At 49.9% G+C, this 15,158-nt stretch overlaps 1 protein-coding gene across 1 annotated transcript in view; it reads right to left on the bottom strand.

Moving 5' to 3' along the window:
* The window catches only part of PLXNA2 (plexin A2), a 197,483-nt gene that overhangs the window by 90,374 nt on the left and 91,951 nt on the right, over positions 1-15,158 (bottom strand). Inside the window, exon 4 of the mRNA XM_081121199.1 lies at positions 13,748-13,882. Coding sequence (XP_080977325.1) covers positions 13,748-13,882 — 135 coding nt within the window. The remainder of the gene's footprint in view (positions 1-13,747; positions 13,883-15,158) is intronic.

Here is a 15,158-nt window from a genome sequence, read left to right as displayed (position 1 = left end):
AGGCCTCAGAAGCTTGGGAAAGGCCCATGCCCATGGGTAATTGCCGGGTGGGCCTGAGACCGTGAGCGCGGCCAGCCCACGGCAGACAGCAGATGCCAGCCTAGCCGGACTCCCTGCTGAAATCTGCTGGGCCTTGGGAAGCAATCTTGACACCAAGTGATTTGGCTCTTTCTGGCTCCTCCACAAGCTGAGGCTTTTCCTGTGGTCCTGAGGATGGAATCAGTCATGAAATATGTGGGCTTCCTTTTCTTGGAGAAATCAGACTCCCTGTGTACCAGTCTCTAGTGGTTAGTGAGCTAACCACTGCCCATCACTGCCAGGGCTTCTCCAGGACAACCCCAGATCTTGTTAGAAAGCTGCGGTTTGGAATGTCACCGGGCTCAGTGCTCCACATCCATCCCCTTGTTTAACTCCTGCGACAATCTGATGGACAGTCTATCATTATCGACAATTTTTCTAAAAGGAAACTGAGGGCTTAATGAGATTAGGTAATTTGGTGAAAGTCAATGTAGTGAGAGTCGAAGCCAGGATTCCAGATGTGCTTAACACAGAGCCTGCCCTACCCCATGCCACAGGCCTCCCAACAGCTGCCAGGTAACAGGGAGCAGTGTGTTCAGAGGCTGTGGCTGCCCCTTGCTTGCCCTGCCTTCCGGGGAGCCAGAGGCTCTGCTTCCCTCTCTCCCTGCTGCCCCCCCCCCCCACTACCTCCAGAGCCCTCCTGGAAGGAGGCTCATGAAGAGAGATGCAGGCACACTGTGTCCTGGGCCCGGGGACAGGTGACCTTTCCAATTCACCACCTTTATAAATCTTACCTAATGAAGTTAAGGGAAAGAAAGAATTAATGAATAAATGAAGGTTAAATCACTCCCTGCAGAAAATGGATACTGACAGCGCGGGCCAAGAAGAGGGCTTAGAAAGCAGGGAGCAGATTTGCACAGGAGGCTTCTAAAATTCCTTCCCACAAATTTGAGGGAGCTGTAAGGCAATGAGATGGGCCATGAAAGCTTTGGGAAGTCCCAGGCAGATGGCCTGAAGGCGACGGAGGAATCAGTCACGTTCTATCTCGGATCAGTTTTTCCAGAAGCCGACTTGGGTGTGGTGCATACACATACACACACATGCACATGAGGTTACACAACTCCTGCAGCCAGTCAGACACAGGTAGTCTGGGTCAGCCTGGCTCACCCCTGGCCTCCTGGGACCTCTGTGGTTTGTCTCCTTGTCAGCAGTCACTTGTTAATCATCTCTGTCTCCTTGTCACTACCCTTAACGGCCACCCCACCCCCCGGGGGCTGCACACCCCAGCCCAATTGGCTCAGAGGGCCTAACCGTGAATATGTGGCTGGGCCCAGGGAGGAAGAGGGAAGAGGGGCAGGCCAGCCAGCCAAAGGCCGATGCAGGCGTGGTGGAGGTCGAAGGGGAATGGATGAGATAGAAGAGACACCAGGTAAAGCTCCAAGGGCAAGATCAGGGATGAGGGGCTGGGGAAACACAGGCTCTTCTGGGAGATGCTGCAGCTTCCCAAGGAACCGTGGGCAGGCCACTTGCTGGCCTCAGTCTTAGTTCAGCTCCCCAGTGAAACAGGGATGGGACAGGGGGTCGTCAAGAAGAGGAACAGCAGCAGAAATCCTCCCTGGTGGGGGCCCCGAGCAGGAAAGATCAATGGCCCTGTTCCCTCCTCCTCTCTGTGCCCACAGGTTTTTAGGAAAATAATAATCATGAAGACAGGGAGGCTCGGGGGAGCTGCATAGCCAGCCCATCCTGCAGTGAGATGGGGCCTGGGAGGCAGGCAGCCAGCGCTGTGCTGATGAAGGGGAGAGGATATGGGGGTGGTCTGGAGGGGGAGGCAGAGAGACCGGGAGCGGGGAGCTGACTAGATCAACCAGTAAATAAAAGGTCACAATGATTTTTCAGGCACCCAGGGAGAAGCAGACCGAGAGCTCTGCTGACGGCAGGAGCTGACAATTGGCAAATGAGCCTCTGCAGTTATCTGTTTCCCTTCCCTATTCTTGTCTCATAAGACAGGGGCTAGAAATAGATGCAACTGGCAGGTGACTTAAAGATGAAAAATGAACAACATGTTAGTGTGGGGGCTCCGTGGCAGCGTGTCGAGATGCTCACGAGTGAACCAGAGGGAAGGGACAGGGCTTAGCTGAAGCTAGTTCCCGGGTTTGGCTCTTCCTCTGTCCCAGGTACTTGGAAGGGATTAGTTACTGAATCTTCTCTGCAACCCCAGAAGGAAGGTAATACTGTTATCCCCACTTTATGGAAGAGAAAACTGAGGCTTCTTTCATTTTGGTGATGTAGGTGGGTTGAGTCTACCTGAAGGCTGCTCGCATGTGTGCTATGAATATTCCGTGAGGGTGGATGCCTCCTAATCCTTGACTTCAGCTCCAACAATAACGAAATCGAGGGAATAGGTCCTGAGTATGCTGAATTATTTTTGCCTCCTTGCCTCCCTTCACTGAAGAAATGCTCCTTTGCTTTTTATTCTACTTGGTGAAATTAATTTATTCCATGATTCACCTAAAGCACCTCCTCCAGGAAGCCTTCCTTGACTCACAGGCTCTGTTGGGTGGCGCCCTCTCATGCATCCCCACTGTTCTTGTACCATACAATACTGTATTGTAATAAACTGCTGACTTGTCTGGTTCCCTTGTGTATGTGTGAGTTTGTGAGGTCAAGCTCTGTGCACCCAGTAGGTCCTCAAAGGTCACCGGATAGGTTCTTTGATGAATTACTCAGTGGCTTAGTGGTTAACTAGACATTGTTCTGGGCTCTGTCCATTTTCCTCTCTCTGGTCTTCCTTCTGCCTGACTCTCATCTCTGCCCATCTCCCTCTTCTCATCATTAAACATTACTCGAGGGACAGAGACTGAACCCAGACTCTTTGCTAAGCCACTGACTGCTGAGGGCACACTCGGTTCTCCCTCCACTTGGTGCAAATTTCAACCACCAACCTGTTTGCAGAGGTGGGGAGTGGGAATAACTGGCAGGGGGAGTGAAGAAGGCTACTCGGTGCTGAGTGGCAGAGGCTCAGGGAATTTAACTGCACAGCATGCAGACTATGAAGTGAGGACTGTGGCTGGGATGCTGGGTCCCTGAGCGGGCAGGTTACAGAAGGATCATAGGGCCAGTTGGAAAAATGCAGCCAAAGAGGGGCCCTGAAAACAGAAGGAGCACAGACCTGCTTCCCCCGTGAGCACGGCCCTCCCTGTGGTAGGAAACAGCCACAACCCGAACACACAGGGGCGCTCACCCCATCTCACTCATCACCACACTCCCCTGCTCTCACAAGCACATGCCCTCAGGACCCAGGTCACCCTCCAAGTGATGTGCACACAGCCACTATCTGAAACACACTCAGGGCTAGAAAGAATGTCCCAAGTGTCCTGGCAGCAGGGGTCTTCAAATACATCTTGTGGATGGGGAAACTGAGGCTCCAGCTGGCCTTAACTCAGATGCACTGGTGAAACTCTGATGATTAACTAAGGCGGGATCCTAACTTCTCACTCCCCTGTGCCTCTCCCATCACCCCTCTGCCATCTCTCCACCTCCCTCTCCCACCCACTGCTCGGCAACTCAAAGTTGGATTCTGAATTTCATCCCTAGGACAGCCTCAGAGAGAAACCTCATCTGACAGGCAGCACATGTGAGCGGCTGGCCAGCACTCCCAGGCGTGAGCAAAGGCCCCCAATATGTCTGTAAACCCGCACAGTCGGTCACTTCTGGCTGAGGGACTCAGAGGCTTTTCTCTGGAGAGACTGACGGATAGATGGCCAGCTTTCCCCTCACAGGAGCCCTGTGTTCACAGAACCTCTCCTTGGGTAAAAGACCTGGGCCATTTGTGTGAGAAACCAGCTGGAGTGGAGACCAACTCCTTTCCCTTCCCTACCGGGAAGCCAGGACCCAGCCCACTTAGGAAGGAGCCTCACCAACCTGCCTAATGCCCACCCCCAGCTGCACCCTCTCCGGGGGAGACAGGGTAGTACTCAGTACTTCCCATCTCATGGGTTTGCTGACTCCCCTTTGCGCCCTCCCCCTTCCCTGACACCTGGTGAGTCTTCTCCTGGCACCTCTGAAGCTGTGTCCTCACATCACAGCAACTGTCCTAGGCATCAGCGGCTGGAAATAACTTTTCACGACGGCTCCTCTGATGTTGCCATCTTTTGTGTGGATCAAAACAACACAACAGATCAGACTCTCGGCATCTGATTGAAGCCTAATTGGAAATCCAAAGTGGCACTAACTGCTCTGGTCTAAATAAAACACATTCAATTACAGAAACTCAACACAGGGAGCACGAGGGAAAGCTCCAGGGCTACAAGGCAGGCTGTGGAGTTCTGGGGTGTCACCGTGGGCCCCCGGCACTTGGCTGCATCAGTAAGACTCAAGATGGCAAACACAGCTTTCTAGAGCCTAAGAGCCCTGGTTGGGGCCAGCCTGAGCCCATCCAAGTCTGCCTGGTTCATGCTTGGAGTTGCACCCAGAGGCCGAATCGGGTATCTGCTCTCCTTGCAAAGGCCGAGCTGTGGCTGGAGGTAGGGAGTGTGCCGAGGAGTCACATCACCCACTGGGGTCCCTGAATGGGTCTCCTTGGTGGTGAGGGAGGGGCAGGTGAGGAAGGAGCTTTGCAGCCACACAGGAGGCAGCCTGCACCTCAACCCTGGCTCAGCCCCCTAGGAGTTATATGAATGGCCTGCTCGAGCACCTAACCTTGCTGAGCCTTCCTCATGTGTCCAATGAGGGTGACAGAGCTTGTCTTTCTAGGTTACTGTAAGGAGCTGAGATAATGCTTGTGAGGTGCCTGGCCCACTGCACGGGATACACAGCAGCGATAACTTCGAACACCATGCTCTCTCCCTCCACTTTGACAGTCAGAGGCAGTTCCTGTGACTGCTCATGTAAGGCCCAGAGCAGTGCTCACCATCCTTTATTGGGCTTTTAAACAAAACAAAACAGTGCACGGTGCAAGTCTCTGTGGGGGTGTCAAGGGAGGAGCTGTGAGCCTGAGCTGGTCTCCTGGAGCCTTGAATGCCACCTCTGAGCCCTTTCCCTTAGTTTGGAGCCCAGTGGAGGGTGCCTTCTACACCCATGCAGCCACCAGGGGGCATCATCTTAGGAAGCCGAAGGTGGATTTGGCTTTAGAAGTGTGGAGTCCTAGCGCAGCTTTTTGCCAGCGTGGTGGCCCTGGGCAAATTACTTGGGCAGGTTGAATTTCAGTGTTCTTATCTGTAAAAAAAGGCCAGGAGGATACCCCTTATCTCATGAGATTGTTACATTAACTGAGGTCATGTCTGTAAACTAAAATAAGAAGAAACCTGACCTACATGTTAGCTGATTTCAACACATCTTAAGGTATAGCTGGAAGGCAAGGCAGGGTGGTTAAGTTTCTTTCTTAGGTGTGGCTATAAGCAGAGCATGATCTGCAGGGCTTGGCCTGGGCATTATGCATGGGGCACAGCCGTGAAAATATAATTACCACTACTAACATTTATTAAGCAGGCAATATGTGCCAGGTACTTTTCAGAGTGCTTTTTATGTATTCATTCAATTAATTTAATCCTCAAGCAGATCTCATAATTATGCCCATTTTGCAAATGAGGAAATCAGAGCACAGAGAGGTCAAGCAACTTGCCCGAGGTCACACATCAGTAAATAGTAGAGTCAGGACTTGAACCTAGGCAGGCAGGCAGAGTCTAGAGCCTGTGATCTTCATGGGGTCAGAAAACCACCCCTCATCGATCGCTTGCTGCTTCTTTACAGTCTAGCTTGGCAGACCCTCCCTTCTTAAGAGTCATTTCCCTCTTTGGTCTCCTGTCCTCAACTATACCATGAAGGGCTACTTTTCAAGAGTCAATCTCTGAGGCTCTACCAGCTCTGGATCGCTGTGTCAGAGAGAGGGTGAGTCCTCTGACCGAGTGACTCCAAGAAGGAGGGACAGGAGAGGTATGTTGCTGGCTTGTATGAGTGACTCCAATCACTGAGTGCATGGCATAGCTCCGCTCTAGCAGTGCTGACTTTATATTGTAACGTATTTATACGCCACTCTTCCCACCTGAATGTGACCTCCCCGAGGGCAGGGATTCTATTTTATTTACACAAAAACACACTTACCAGTGTGGTTGTTGCAATGAAAAGGAGCAGAGAGAAATCAGAATGTACCTATCTTCAGGGCAGCTCTATTTATAAGATCTTGGCTGGAATATTACTTAGAAAGACTGCTCTAACTATATCTGCATATGCAAATGACTTGTCAGGTGGACAGCTCTATGCATTATATATGGTTGACACCTAAAGGTCTATTGAATGAATGAGTCTGTGTGTGCAAATGATATGCAAATCTTTTCCTATTTTAATTTGACCCATGGGAACACCTTCAGGGACTCTAGGGCCCAGGCTGTTTTAATTTTTTTAATTGAAAGTCTTTTTAATACAACCAGTTTTCTTTCTGGCCTGTCCTGAGTGAAGCTGTTGTCAAGTTGGGAAAGAATGCTGGGTTGGACCAGGTTAATTAGGATTAATTTTGGTTTTTCTGTAATTAAGAGGATAGCCTAGGCAAGTGCCTCCCCTCTCTGGGCATCAGTTTCTTTATCTTTAAAATAAGTAGGGGGCAAAAAAATAATAAAATAAAACGAGTGAGACTGGGGATTCTTTCTGCTATGGAGGCTCTAGGATATCCCATCTCTGGGTCACGGGAACCTCATCCTGGTAAGTCAGAGTCAGCATTCAGCAATACCTGCCTAGAAAGAGAAATCAAACCCCTTGCCAAGGATTAGGGAAAGAATCTCCAGCCCTCCCCCCCATTTAGAGAAATGAGTTTTAGGAGCCAGTTTTTCCAGCCTGGGCACTGTGTTCAATCATTTCTTTCCAAACCAGAGGACTTTAAAATAAGAAGCTGGAGTTTTCTCTCTTAAACACAATAAGCCAAGCATCTGATGAATAGAGTGGGTTTGCTTTTCCTTTCCCTGGCGTGAAAATATTTATCAGAAATGCTCCAATGAGAATATTAATCGCCAAGGAATCAAGCTCCATCAGCTTCTTTGAAATAGGGGGAGAGACAGAGGGAAAATCAAAACCCAGGCTTGAGGTGGCCCCCGTTGCCTGCGCCCCTCCCGCAGGAGGCAGGGATCCCGCCTTTCCTCTGGGAAAGGCACTGAGATGTGCACTCGGCTCCTGGCCCACACTGGGGGCCCGTCCTTAACCAGAAACATATGTGCATCAAAGGCTTGGATTGAAAGTGACACATTTGAAAACAAAAGTGCAGCAGAAATTCGCTTATCCTCACTTTCTTAATCCGCAAACTCTGTAATTCTCCCCAAAGTCCCTCAGGCTCCACTCCAGTCCCTGCCTCCTCACATTCCCTCCTCCCTGCGGCTCAGCCAGGCCCCCCAGCCCAGGCAGCAGGCAGGGCTCCTGTTACCCAGACTTCCACCGCCTTGTAAAAATACACCTTGGCACGCTCGGCCTGCGCCCTGGGAAGCCTTATCGCCTGGACTAAACAAATGTGCACAATCAAAATAATAGTCTGAGATGTCAAAATAAATGATCAGGGGACATCTGGAAGCACGGTTCCGTATTTTTTCTTTCCCTTCCCCGAATCTTTACATGCCTTTCGGCTCTGGCAGTTCAGTGGCTTTGGCCACAGGTAGGAGACTTACTATTACTCTCGTATCACAATAGGCACTTTGAAAATGCTTCTGATTTTTGGCCCTAGGTCCAGGTTTATAGTTGACTGGTCCTCCTCAAACCAAAGAAATCCAAATTAGTTTTTCGGTGAAGCCAGCTGGAGACGGCTGGGATGACATGCCAGAGGGGATTGATGTGTCCTTCCCTGCTCTACACAGAGTCTTCACCCAACGCAGGGCACTGGAGGGGTGGGGTCTGTTTGTACTTGTGGCCTTTGGAGAGGGGGGGGGCTTCACGATCTTTTCAAATAATTTTTGTCTTCAAGCCCCTACTCGATTAAAGGACTTAAAGTGGGTGGTTAAGAAGTCAGTCTTCTGTAATCCACAGAGTAAGTTTCCTATATCCTATTGCCCTGCGTACCAAAGGAGGACCACCAAAGAGGACCACCTTCTGAGTGGGCTGATGCAATATTGCCACAGGAGCTCTGATGCTATGTGGCTCCATGACCCTGGGAGACAGGAAACCATGTATTATCTTCCCTGCGCCTTGTTTCTCAGTGTGCTCACGGGCCACGTGTGTGAGAATCACCTGGGGTGATGGGCCGTGGAGAGGGAGAGGCAGGGAGAAAAGAGAGCTGGGTGGCTTCTGAGGCTAAGTCATAAAAAGGAAATAAAGTTTCTCTGTGCTCTTGCAGCCCTGAGCTGCTATGACTGCCCTTAGCTGCTGTGCTCCGGAAGGTGGACTGGGAGGCCACCATGCTGTGAGGAAGTCCAAGAGACACATGGCGAGCCTTGTCCAAGGCACGCTGGCTGGCAGCCCCAGCTGATCCCAGCCTTCTAGTTCCTAGTTGCCTAACATGGGAGAGGAGAAGCTTCCCTAGTCATTCTAGTCAACCCTACACCATTTACCTCGTAGAGATGAAAAAGCTCTTTTTGGTGCACCTCGTCTGAATTCCTGACTTACACGGTTTGTAAGTTTAATAACTGGTTGTTTTAGGCCCCTAAATTTTGAAGTGGTTGGTTATGTAAGCAATAAATGTCCAGTACAGTGTGCCAACTACAGACAAACATCAGGGCCTTCAGAGTGTCTGGGTGTCCAAAACTTGGAGAACAGCAGGCCATCTTTTGCAATGAGCTTGAGACATGGTTTACTTCCCTGAAGAGGCCAGAAATGAAAAGCCCCATGGACAGCCCCTTTCTGGCCAGGGTCCACACATGCAGCCAGGCAGGGCCCTGGCAGTGTATGGGGGTGTGTGACCAGAGCTCAGGATCTCCTCCCTTCTCTGCACAGATGCTGCAATACCGGCCCCCTGGGCCTCACACATGGGTCTGAGGCTGCCTCTGCGTGTATCGAGGGGAGTGGGACTGTTTAGTCTGCTGGGCACATTCCTGAATTTTTAAAATAAATAGCAGATTATGAGGAGCTCAGCCTGACGCTGTCATTTGGTGAGGCCAGAGGCTTCTGAGGCGTCCCTTGGGAGAGGGCCTCAGGAATGGCAAGTTGGAGATGTTTGACTGAGACCTGGAACTCTGTCCGGGCCATAATTTAAGTGAAGATGCTTCTAGCCCTCTCTGAGGTCCCAAGGAACTTCTAATACTAGTAATAATAACAATTAATAATGATAATCACTACTGCTTGAAAGCACTGACTATGTATCAGGCACAGGGCTAGGTCATTTATGTATATTCTCTTAATCCTCACAATATTTCCCATTAGTAGGCCCATTATGCAGATGAAGAAACTGAGGTTTAGTGAAATGAAGTAACTTTCTCAAAGCCACATGCCTAGTAAGTGGCCACTGGTTGAGTGAAGGGCAGTCTGACTCCCATGCTCCAGCTCCTAACCCTGTGCTATGTTGCCTCTCCAAGCCTTGATACAGATAGCAGCATCCCATGGCCCCCCCCGCCCCCCACACGTCCATTGCCAGCCTTTCTGCTCTTCCTGATGCCCTTTCCAGCCTGCACGCAGCCATTCTCCACTGCGACTCCCTTTTTCCATTTCACCCTTCGCTGGATCATTTTATGCCTCTATTCCCTTTGCTAATTCAAACTAATTAAAGTATAAAATAGAATAATTGCTTCCATCCCCATACTCTTTTTCTATCCACCCAGAGTACAGAGTTAGATTCCCTTTCTAGGAGCGGCCAGCCTGAGAAGTTGGGTGGAAACTGGGGCTATCAAGTTTCTTTTCATCTTGTCGCTTGGGTTTTCACTTGGCTCGCAGCCTGATTTTCCCTGGACTTGCTGTCTGACTTCCATTAGACACTGAAGATATGGGAGTGACTTGTATTCCCTCCCACAGCATCTGTCAGTTCGCTGTTGAGGAAGCTGGTGGACTTTCTAGGGAACTGCCAGACATCCTATCAGTGGAGAGCCTGGGCAAATAATAAGACTGGGTTCCCAAATTTCCCCCTGGGACTGGCTGGCCTTAGATCTATTAACAGTACATTAACTCAACTTGTTAGACAGTGGCACTAACGACCCAACACTTCTGATTAGTCTTATTCTATTTCTTAATTACATTAACACACATACACACACACACACACACACACACACACACACACACACAGAAAAAGAGAGAGAAGAGCTATAGTGAATTGTTCTAGCCCTGTGAGGAGATGGAAACCTCTATAGGCAGAACCTGAGACCTGAGACTTGGTCCTACTCTCATATGGTGTCATGAATACAACGGGGTGCCGTGTTTGGGGTGGGAGAGGGGAACAGAGAGAGAAGAGTTGGGGACAAGGTGAAGACAGGGATAAGAGGAGGCTGCCCAGATATTTATTATAAGTGAAGTGACAGGAAGGCCCATTCCCATGATATCTTATAAGGTCATTTAGAGAACTCCAAAGCCTTAAGTCACTGCCTCAAAACAGATACATCGATCCACAATAGCCAGCATTGCTGTCCTCTGCAGTATTCCCCTTCGGGGAAGCAGTCCTATGATACACGGGGCCTGCAAACTTTGAAGCCTGTCTACTGTGCTTTTGGTGGTGTCTTCTGGAGAGAAGAGTCCCAGTGCCAAGACCTTAGACAAGCCTCTGAGGTCTGAAAGAGACTGGAGAGTTGAATTTATTCTATCTTTACAGGTGGGGAAAGAGAGTCCTTGCAAAGTTAAGGGTCCAGGCCACCCAGCTTGTTAGAAGTGGGACCAAGACTAGAACACGGGCTCCAGGCTCAGCTTGAGGCCTCCTGGGTGTGCCACTGGCCACTTTACTTCCTTCTAAACACACTCATCGTCACTACCCTCCTGAGTCATGGGACAGAAAGCCTGAGAGCTGGAAAGGGCCATATAAAATCTTCACGTCGACTATCTGTGCGACGCTTGAGGCGGAGTAAACCAAGTTCCCATCTGTGGCCTCTGCTGAGCCTCACGTTGACCCGTGCGAGGTGAAACGACTTGTCAAAGGCCACCCAGCTATAAAATGTTGAGATAGGATCCGATTGGAGTTTCGGACTTCAGAGCTAACCTTCTTATCTGATGTCATTCCTTTATTTTATACCTCCCGTTATAGCAAACGTTGGACTAGAACCCAAGTTGTTTGCATTTTCATTGGTTGCTCTGTTGACATACATTAAAGAGTTTCCTTAAGAGGTCTGAGCTGCCTGTGAACACTCTGTGCTCATAGCTGCTCAGATTCAGACTGATGGGCCTCCTGAACTGTTCTTGGCACTCCTCCCTGGCCCCAGCCCCTGGTGAATCACCTGGCTACCTATTTCTACATGATTTACAGCTCTCCAGGTGACAGGCCTCAGAGCTCCACCACAAATCCCCCTTGGACTCTGCCTGCTGCTCATAGCTCCACCTGGTATATGTCACCTACTGGAGACAGCCCCATGGCGCTCAACCCAAATTCTTCCTATATCTGCTCAGCGTGACTGGCACTACTGAACCCCTCTGTCCGGTGCAGACTATAACAAGAGCTGGCAGCTGAGGCTGAAGGAGAGGACATTTAGAAATAAGCGACGTGGACATGGGTCAGCCAGGGCTGATGCTCTCAGAGGTGACACCAGATATGGTCTCAAGAGGTCATTAAATTCCCTAAAGGCCACTCATCAGCCCCCATTCCTGGCCTAAGCCCTCTTCTTTGGCCACATTTGGAATGCAATTTCAAAAGCATCCCATTTGAGATAAAGATACACAACCCAAAAATGCGTGCCTTGACTAAGGTCTCATTGGTCACTTCTACTTGCTGTTTCTGCTTCTCCTCTTCGCTGGGCTCAGAGAACCCAAGAAAAAGTGCTTTTACCCAGGCTTACCTGCCTGGTCCTTAGCAATACATAATGTCTTTTAAAAATATCATGTACAATGTGGGTCTGTTTGACCCCTCAGCCCATCCTCGCATCCACCCATCCAGGTTGTCGCCTACCCATCCATCCCTCTCTCTGTACGTATTCTTGTAGAAGTGTCTGGAATGGTGTTCACCAAATGTCAACAAGGCGTTATCTTTTAGGTAGTGGGTTTGGGGACTTATTATCTTGTTTTCCATATATATTGTTTAAATTTGTATAGTGAGTATCTACCTTTTTTGTTTAAGAAATAAAATTTTGTCTATAAGAAAAAAATAGGAAGAAAAGACAGAGCATTTACAGACTTAAATCTGATGGTATAGGTTTCTAGGTATGTATCTTTCCCTCGTTAGACTGTAAGCAACTTCAGGGTAGCGACCGAGTCCCATTCCTTTTGATGTTTTCCCAGGACACGTTCCTAATAAACATATTCCCAGTAAAGGGGTGTTTTTAGGGCTCGCCAACTGTTTCATTGGAACGATAGGTCATTGTGTACTTCCAAGACTGTCTTTCCCACTGTAGGTCAAGCAAAGCCTCCTCCAGCTCCACCAGGTTCCCATCTGGACCTGTTTATGCCTCAACTGCAGGGGCCACATGAAAGGAGGTAAGAAGACAGGTGGGTTCAAGAGGATCTGGATGTAATTTGCATGTAATTAGCATATGATTTGTGTCATCTATTCTCCAGAAGTAATTTTCAACTTAGAGCTGCATCGCTGCTTCCCTCACGCTGTCGTGTGCCCATTCGCTTCTGTCTTCTTCCCTCCACTCATCCATCATTCCTGGAGTTAGAATTCTTACATTCAGAAAGGAAGGAGGGAAAGAGAACTCGGGGTGACACTGATCAAGGACACCTGGGATCTTGGCAGAGTATTCTGAGAATGACACATGAGCTAGAAAGCACCTTGTGAAAGCTTGCTGGACCTCTCTAGCCCAGCATCCCGGTCTAGTCTACATCATTGTCCTCAGCACCAAGACAGAGTCACAGTCCTTTTGCTCCATCTTTGGCCTTTATCTTGCTTACCCTGTTCAAGTCAGTGTCAAGACCACCACTTCTGCTGAACAACCGCTGACCCACTTACTGAATGAATGGAAGAAAACAGCCTTTCCTGAGGCCTTTGCTTTCCGCATCTCCATTGATTTGGACAATCTCCCGGCTTCCCTGCTTCTCTTGCCCTTCACCGTGGCTCTCCCTGCACTCGCCTTCTCTCTGCTCACACATATTTAGAGCAAATACAATCCAGGGAAATAACACTCCATCTCAGAGGCTGGGGAAGCCGGTCAGCAGTTACCCAGCAGAGGGTAGAAGTCTACTTTTCAGGGCTCCCCAGCTCTGCAGGCAGGGCTTCAGCTCCTCAGAGCTGGCCGGCTTCTACCCTGCCTCAGCCTAAGATGCAGGCCAAGATTTTTATCTCTGGGGGGAGGCCCTCTCTTGGGTCTGTCTCTCCCAGGATTGGGCCCAGCCCAGAGGCCTGGATTATTTACACCTCTTTGGTTCCCTCGAGCAGCAGACTCTGTGGGCCCGGGAGCAGTAAATCTAGCTCCTAATCACACCAAGCTGCTCCACGCAGTCTGGCCTGTTCTTGCAGGGCTGTTCATCACGTGCGGAGACAGGGGGCTGTGGCCTAGAGAGAAGCCTGCGGGAAGCGGCTGGCCCTCGATGCTTCTCTTTGGCTCCCTGCAAAAGCCTCCAAGGACTTTGCCTCTGCCAGGCCCCTGAGCAGCAAGCCCAGAAGTCTCTCCTGTTAGATGGAACAGCTCTGAATAAAGGTCACAGGTTATCAGCTCCTCCTGGGCTTTGGAAAGGAGGGATAGGTGCCGGCACTTACCTGTCTCTCTGACATGACATACAGGTAGCGCTGATCGATGGAGAAGGCCATGTCCCGGAGGATGGGGCTCCCGTCCTTGAGCACAGAGACCATCTCATACTGGACCCCGCCGTGGGGGGGACCATCAGCTCGAATCTGCAGAAGAAACAAGGGCATCCTCAGCATCTGCACTCTACAGTCTCCTGTGGGTTACAAGCCTCAGCCTAGAACAGGGAGCTTAACAGAAGATGATCCCCCCACCACCAATTGCTACCCTGAACCAGGCTGGGCTGCAGGGAAGACAGAGGTGCCCCTTGGCTCAAATAGACCAGTTCCACCAAGAAGAATTCTTTCCTAAGTGGCCTGTGTGTGCTAAGTCTGGGATTTCTAATGGTGGGTTTATTTGTGTGTGTATAATAAGCCCTTAGGTGTGATTTTGAATATTCCTATGTGGTCATTCTTGTGTGTGTCTACATACATTTATAACGCAGTGTAACGGGGGGGTGTGCAAGTGAGTGTGTGCTTATGTACACTTATTTGTGTTTAGGGTGAGAGAGTGAACATCTGTACAGGGTTTCTGCCTCAGGTAAGTAAGGGAGAAGGGAATGGTGGGGCAACCACACAAGCCATCAAAAAGATGGTCATCAAGAACTTCAAGATCTTCAGATCTCAGGAAGGTCTTTCTGCTCCCTAACATATCCCTTGAATGTCTGCAAATCCACTCGGTGAGATCTGGTGAGCCAGGAATCCCAGCTCAGGCTCTCAGAGCCCATCCCAGGGTAGTAAGTCAGCAAGGACTTGGATGGCACCAAGTCCAGTGCTCCTTAGCCCTGGCTGCACATTAAAGTCATCCGGGGAGTTTTAAAAAATATGGATGTCAGGGTTGGGTCCAGTCATCAGGATCTCTGTGGGTGGGGCCGAGGCCTTTTTTTGTGGGTGTCAAAGCTTCCCAGGTGAATCTAATGAGCAGCCAGAGTCTAGAAGCACCGATGTAGCCAAGTTGTCCTCACACCCTCAGGATCACCAGGGGGGCTTGGTAAAATGCATGGCTGGGCCTGCACCCAGAGTTCCTGATTTGGTGGGGATAAATCCTGAGAATTTTCATCTGTAATAAATTCCCAGGTGATGTGGATGCTGCTGATCCGGGGGGGTTTGAGAAGCATTCATCTAAGTCTAAGCAATATACGATGTATAGAATACTGAGACTCGGTGGGGAGAGGTCCTCAAAGTCATCCAAAAGTTGGTGGCTGGGAGTCCTTGGTTTGAATGTGCCCCCACCCCCAGGTTTCCTGTTCCCAACATAGCAGCTGACTGTTGACCACACTCTGTATCCGGTGGCTCATTTATTTGTCCTCTATTCATGGAAACCCCTCTAGCTCAAGCCCCACCTCCTCCATGAAGCCTTCCCAATCTCTCCACCACACTAATTGCA

The sequence above is a fragment of the Miniopterus schreibersii genome (genome assembly GCF_964146895.1).
Source record: "Miniopterus schreibersii genome assembly, chromosome: 19".
NCBI lineage: Eukaryota > Metazoa > Chordata > Mammalia > Chiroptera > Miniopteridae > Miniopterus > Miniopterus schreibersii.
This window is presented reverse-complemented; position numbering and strand designations above follow the sequence as displayed.